Genomic DNA, 6,916 nt, shown 5'->3' with positions numbered 1-6,916 from the left:
ATAGCTTCACGGTGGCTCTTAACACTTGAAACACAGAAAACTGTGCAACATGTATGCATACATAAATGACTAATCAGGTTGTGGCACTTATATCGTATGTTCCCAGTTGCATAAGTATTATGGAGGCAGTTATACTTTATCAGGATGAATAAAACATTTTGTGGGATTGAATAATTGATGTGAATGAGATCTATTGAAATATCTCCCTTCATTACTCATTTGCTGGAATTATTCCATATATCTGCCTCCTGTTATAATTTTATGCACATTCCACAGATGTGCTGACCATATATGGCAAAAGAAAAGAAAAAGCACCTTGAGAAAAATCCAAAAAATATTTATGGCATTTTGCAAGTTAGCCACCCATGAGTTTTGGTTCTTAAGAGTTTCATTTAAGTGCCCTTAAAAAAGAGTGTAAGAACTTCAAAAGCCAATTATAGAACAAGCAGATTCTGAACCACAGAAAGCTCTATTTTTCTTCTGTTGGTAATATATATAATAACTTGGTGCTATTCATACTTTTTACTGAAAATAGTCAGCATATGCTACAGGATGATTAAAATACATTATACCTGTAGGGTTTTTTTTAATTAACTTATAATTAGAAGAGATGAACCCGTGCTCATGATGCTTCATTTCATTTTAGGCATAAAAGAGGAAGAGATAAATACAATGTAATGCTGTTGTCATGTAAAATTGCAAAGCAATTGGTACCCTGTTAAGTTTTATAGTTCATAAAATTGTATGGATTAGATCTTATAAGAACTTCCCTCCATAAGCTGTGTTATTATTTTTACCTCCACTTCTAGCTCTGCTGTATATTCATAATCGGTTTGGTTGCTAAAACTCTAAGGTTGCTACACAGCCATAGAGACTATATTTAAATTAAGAAAATGATTTCTTCATTAATAAAATAGTTTCTTACACAATATATATATATATTTAATCTGCTTAATTGATCTCTGGATGGGGTGAGGAAGGAGTGTTTGCTGAAGATTTTGTTTTTTTAAGGAACAACTCACTGGAGCCAACTAATTACTATTTTTACCCCTCTCGTCCACAGAATATTCTGGATCACAGCCCCCAAGTAATAATAAAAAAATGGTGAAGGGTCTTTTTAAGTAGCCATAGTTTGTACAAAGCAGCAGGTATTTTTTTTATTACCAAAAAGTTATACAAACAATATGAAATAGCAAGACAAAGTTTAAGAAGTTCCCAAATGCTCTAGGTGTATCATTGTTCCCACCTCTGCAAAGGTCCTTGTACACTTCAGCCTAAGGTTTGTTTGTTTGTTTTCAAACTCAGTATGAGAACCTTGTTCTCCTCTCTCTTTATTTCTCATCTTCCTTATTACCCCAAACCACCTATGCACAAAATGGACATATCGTTATTACTTATTTGTGTTTTCTCTCTTCCCCTCTCTTGCCTTTTTAAACGCAGCTTCCCCATCTGTTCTTTCTGAAGTTGTGCTTAGTCCCTTCCAGTGTTTTCCTCTTTAAAAGGATTCTCTGCCTGCAGAAAGCCAGGAGCAACGTGACTGAAATCTTTCATTTCTCCACTGGGACTTCAGCTAGGAAGCTGCAATTGATTTGCAGGGGGGCTTTCTGCCTCTGCTTGTATTATCTAGTTAAGGGCCAGCCTACTGTGCAAGGGAAATCAAAGTAGATGGAGTTGAAGTCGAATGGCAGAAAGGAGAGAGATTTATTACAAGTCGGAAAGGTGCAGATCTGGAGGGAGAGGGGCTGGGGTTAGGAAATTCCACCACTAATTAGTTTGAGGCGGTTTCAACTGCCCCCCCCCATCTTCATCTCTAACAGATGCTGATGCCCAATTGCCACCAGCATCCTAGCCTGCCAATCATTGGGTTTAAAGAATTGCTGCCCAATGAAGCCTGGTCACCGTATCGTATTAATGAGAGAGATCTAAGGCAGAGTCAATTAAATCAAATTCCCACCCACCTCCCTAGTCTATCTGCAGTGTGCAGCCACAGCAGCAGTATTGACACCAAGGCATCCCCAGTATTAATAAAGGTTTTCAGTGCTGCATTCAAGGCAGGGGAAGGAAGGGGGAGGCAGCAAGAATTGCTGAGTGAAATTGACATGGTTCAGAACCAGAGAGAAACACACTGCAGCTTTCACACTGGAGTGAAAGCAAAGAGGCTTTTTTTCATTTATTCCCCCCCCAACTTTTTTTTTAAAAATGAAAAGGGTGGAAATCCCACTTGTGTTCAGAAAGTGATAGTGGGGGGGGGGGGTTTAAAAAAAATTGGAATGACTCAAGCTTTGAAAACATTTTCACTTTAATACTGAAAAATATGCCATTATAAAATCCTCAAATATAATTAATTAAGTCTCGCTTGCTTTCTCCTCAGCTCAGGTTTTTTTTTTCCTTCTCCCTCCAGTTTTCAAGAGTGTGATTTACAAGAGCACAAAAAAAGGGGAAAATTCTCACTCCCATTCAACTTTGCAGCTTAAGCACTCAAGTGGCATTAATTGAACATGCTTAACTGCTTGGGATGTCTTTGTTTTTTTAAAAAATAGTTTAACACTTTTAATCATCAGAGAAAATGCTGAGGGTATTTTTTTTTTTTTTTACATTCAGATGGAAAGGCATTATTGGAGATGTTAATTTCCAAAGGAAACTCAAAAATAACCAGAAGCAAACTGGCCCCCTCCTCCCTCCCCCAAACAGAGAGAAAATCCACCCAACAAAGTAATTCATTTTCCTACACCCCCAAACGCAAAACCTGAAACCCATGAGAGTATAGCCATGCAAACATGTCTTAAATAAAATCTTTACATTTTTTCCTTGTTTGTTTCACAGTAAAAGGACGATCTCTACTGCCTAGCAATCACACAAAAATAATGGCAAAATGGCACTTTTTATTCTTATTATACTGTATTTTTTTTTATATAGAAAGTTTGATATGATGGAACTTATCAGGTAAGAGGGAGGACGAGGTGAACTGGACGCTGCTTCCATTGGGGGCTGAAGCGTCCCTGGGTGGTTTGTATCCATGCGAACCATGCAGCAACTTGGGTTTGTTTGTCTGTTTGTTTAGATCAGAGTCATTTATTTACAATACATTCATGCCTTCGTGCAACTGGACACTCTTGCTTTGTTTGCAATGGGGAGGGCGCCAGGGGGCGCCCTCATCTCCGCAGCACACACATACACACACAGGGCCCATAGATCCACCTGGTCATAGGTCACCTTGCAGGAGAGTGCTTCATATTTACTCTCTCTCTCTTTAACCCCTAAGTCGAGCCATCCTCTTTGACTGGAACTTTCTATCTTTCTTTCCTTGCCACTGGCTTTGCGGTGCACATTTTTTACACCAAGCACAGCCTCAAGTTGGAGGCTTGGCCAAAGGGGTGGGGGGTGGGGGAAGCAGGCCTCCACTCACAGCATTTCTCCCCAGTTTGGTGAGTGAGTGGGTAGGTGTTTTTTTCACCAGAAGGTAGCTTTAAGGTGGGCAAAGCCCCATCCCATGTTGTGGTCCATTCACATCAGCGGACGAGACAGCAATGCACAGATCAGGAAAAGGGAGCTTTGAGCCACCGGAGGGAAGTTGAGGTTGCTAGCTGCTGAACTTGAACTGATTGCCCATAATATGATTTAAAATTTTAATGGTTTTTTTGTTTTTGTATTTCCCCAGTCTGTTGTTTCAGTCTGATAGGGAGTGAGAGCCACAGTCGTATACTCGATGGGCTCCATCTGCATTGTAGGGTCCATTATGCCAGTAGGAGGAGTCGCAGACTGTCTGTAAGGAGTTGATCTCAGAGGCTGAGGAGTTGGCATCCCTCCTCTTTGAGCGCTTCCGGTTCCTCAAGATAAAGACCAGCATGCCCACCACTGTGAATGCAGAGGTGACGAAGACCAGCAAAAGGCCAGGCACCAGCACCGAGATGGAGACCCTGCTAGTCTCCAGGTAGGAGTTTGAATGTGTCCCAGTCTCGGCCAAGCCAGTGCTGTTCTTATGGGAGGAAGTCAAGGTGGGCAAGACCTTGAGTTGAGGGCAAATGGCCTCATTGGAGAGGGATTCAAAGTCCTCCTTGAAGAATTCTTCTGGAGTCTCACATCTCAAGTCACTCATCATCACCTTGGGTCGCAACATCTCCACCCACTGTTTGAAAGGGACAATGGGGCACTTACAGTCCCATGGGTTGTCATGCAGGTCTATTTGGGTGATGGAGGTGAGCTGGTCCAGCACCCCTGCCACTGGCAGGTAAGGGAAATAGTTGTTGTGGATGCTGAGTTTGGAGAGGGAGACCCCAGCAAAGACATCAACAGGGAGGGACCTCAGAAGGTTGTTATTCAAGATGAGAACCCTCAGCTTGGGCATGGCATTAAATGTCCCTGGCATGATGAGCTGAATGACATTAAATTCCATGTTTAGGTATTCCAGGTTCTGCAATCCATTGAACTTCTCCCGAGAGAGTGTGTCCAAATAGTTATTGTCCATGTAGAGCCACACCAGCTCCAAAAGGTTCTTGAAGGTGTTGTTCTCCATGGTGGCGATGTTGTTGTTGCCCAAGTCCAACAGGTTGAGTTTGCGGTAATCCACAAAATGGGATTTTCGAATGGTGTGGATTTTGTTGCCCCTCAAGAAGAGCTCGTGCACGCTGGACGGCTTGGGTTTCAGATCCACCAGGCTGCTGACGTTGCCATCGTTGCAATTCACCTTGAATCCTCCTGGGATCTGGTGGCAGACGCAGGTGGCAGGACAAGGTGTACTGCTGGAGGACTTGCCTTTCACGTTGATGGTCGAGCCGGCAGCCGTAGGTCTAGTCTTAATCTGCCAGTTCACCGGGATCTTTGTACCCCCGTGAGGAGCAGAGCCCGGGGTGGCAGGGTCTTCCTTGCCATGGATCTTAAAGGGGGTCGGGATGGGCCCGGGATCGCACGTCTCCTCTTCCGCGGGAGGAGCAGCCAGGCTGGAATCCACTCGGTTTTTCCTGCACAACTCCTGCTCCGTGGTCTCGTTTAGATCCTTGCCCTGCAACCTCGTAGGGGCTTCACAAATCACCCGGCCGATCAGGGCGTTCTTGGGGATGTTCTCCAGCCATTCTTTCAACGAGAGCAGGTCGCACGTGCAGTCCCAAGGGTTATCCTCCAGCAGAATCTCAGCAATGCCCGGGATCTGCTCCAGCACGTCCTCGTAAGGCAAGGTTTTCAGGCGGTTGCCCCGCAGGTCCAGGTGGGTGATGGGCACGTACTGGAACACGTTAGCCGGCAAAACGCTGATGAGGTTGTCGTTTAAAATCAGCACCTCCAGCTTGTTTAAGTCCCGAAAGGCCCCCGGGTCAATATCCCTCAATAAATTAAAATCAGCCTGGAGGTATTCCAGATCGTCCAAGCCCAGGAAGGTCTGCTTGCGAAACGATTTGATCTTGTTGTTGTTGATGTGCAGCCGCTTCACCAGCTGCAGCCCCAGGAAAGCCCCCGGCACGATCTCGTGCAAGCCGTTGTTTTCCATGTGCAAGCTGACTGCATTGTAAAAGTTAGCGAACTCATTGGGGAAAAGGCGAGTGAGGGAATTGCCGTGCAGGAACAAATGGTAGAACTGGGAAGTGGGGGCCGAGAAGCGTTGCAGGCTGGTGAAGCCTTTCTTCTCGCAGTCGACGTGCAAGTCGCCCTCGATCTCGGTGCACAAGCAGATCTTCTCTTTGCAAACGTCCCCTGTAACATTCCCGGCAGCCAAACAAAGAGACGTCTCCAGCAGCAGAATCCAAAGCAGCATTTTTAAACCGAGCGAGTCATCCCCGAGCTGGAGCACACAGAGGAAACGGCAAGGCGGAAATTCTCCCCTCTCACGCCGTCAAGTTCCTTCCAGGCATGGAGTGTCCGAACCGATGCCAAAAAAAAAAGAGAGGGGGAGGGGGAGGATAGGGGGCAAAAGCGAGAAAAACAGAAAGAGAGAGAGAGAGAGAGATAGTGCTGGGTAGGGAGGAATGAAATGGGGAGGGGAGAGAATCGGAGGATGTGGGGGGCGCTGCCTGGTCTCCTCTTAGCCCTCTCTCCCCCCCAAAACACTGCAACAGCCCGGACTCCAGTCAGCGATCATATCCACAAACTATCCAGGCACGTACTGCGAGGCACAGGAAGGGGGTGAAGTAGAAGACCCCCCTTCATAACCTCCACCCTCAGAGGGGGGGCCCCCGCCCCCAAAGAAGAAGAAAGCGAAGTCGATCTCCGGCCGCCTCGGCGTTAAGGGACGATCTGGCTAGCAATTGGCAGCAGCAGCCGCTGCATAGGCAGGAGGAGCGCGGAGGAGCCGGGAGCGCAGCGGCAGGAGCGGCCCGTGTGCATGGCTTTGGCTTCGGACTGACCTTGCTTTTTTCTCTCGTGCAAAGCCGGCCTCCGGGATCCCTGCTGCTGCTGCTGCCGTCGCCGCTGGATGCCCAGGAGACCCCACTCTGGGTGCTGTCCAGTCCCCCTTGGTGCTGAAATCACGCCCCAGCCTAACGACTGGCTGCCGAACCAATGGCGCTGCAAAAATTCTGCAATCGCTGCGTTTTTGGTCTGTCCATTTCTCCCCCTTACCGCGTTCCCTCGCGTTCTCTCTCTCTCTCTCTCTCTCTCTCTCTCTCTCTCTCTCTCTCTCTCTCTCTCTCTCTCTCTCTCTCTCTCTCTCTCTCTCTCTCGGCTTCTCCTGTCTTCCCCTGCGCGCTCGCTCTCTCCTCCCCCCTCTCCCGTCTTCCGAGCTGCACAGTTACTCACTCATTCACGCACATAAGGCAGGAGTTGCTAAGAGGTTCTGCTCTTTCCAGCCTGGTGCACTCGGAAAGATCTGACACCCTCTGCTGAGCCGCAGTGGCAAAAATCCATCTGCTGAGGGAATGCTGAAGAAAGAGGGGGCGCAGGGAGACGGGGTGGGGGGAGGAGAGGAGCGGGGAGAGATGTAGAAAGAAAG

The 6,916-nt window shown here is 46.8% G+C and overlaps 1 protein-coding gene across 1 annotated transcript; it reads right to left on the bottom strand.

The window, feature by feature from the left end:
- Positions 1–1,143: 1,143 nt before the first annotated feature.
- On the bottom strand, positions 1,144–6,594 carry SLITRK1 (SLIT and NTRK like family member 1). Its single transcript, XM_081908206.1, has one exon. The coding sequence runs from the start codon at positions 5,741–5,743 to the stop codon at positions 3,668–3,670; it is 2,076 nt and encodes a 691-aa protein (XP_081764332.1). The 5' UTR covers positions 5,744–6,594; the 3' UTR covers positions 1,144–3,667.
- Positions 6,595–6,916: the final 322 nt, after the last annotated feature.

This window comes from Podarcis melisellensis, assembly GCF_964234715.1.
Source record: "Podarcis melisellensis genome assembly, chromosome: 4".
In the NCBI taxonomy this organism is placed as follows: domain Eukaryota; kingdom Metazoa; phylum Chordata; class Lepidosauria; order Squamata; family Lacertidae; genus Podarcis; species Podarcis melisellensis.
Note: the sequence above shows the minus strand (reverse complement) of the source record. Positions and strands in the feature narration are given on the sequence as shown.

Excerpts from the sequence above, each read along its gene's own strand:
- SLITRK1 (XM_081908206.1), bottom strand. The coding sequence starts at position 5,743 with ATGCTGCTTTGGATTCTGCTGCTGGAGACGTCTCTTTGTTTGGCTGCC.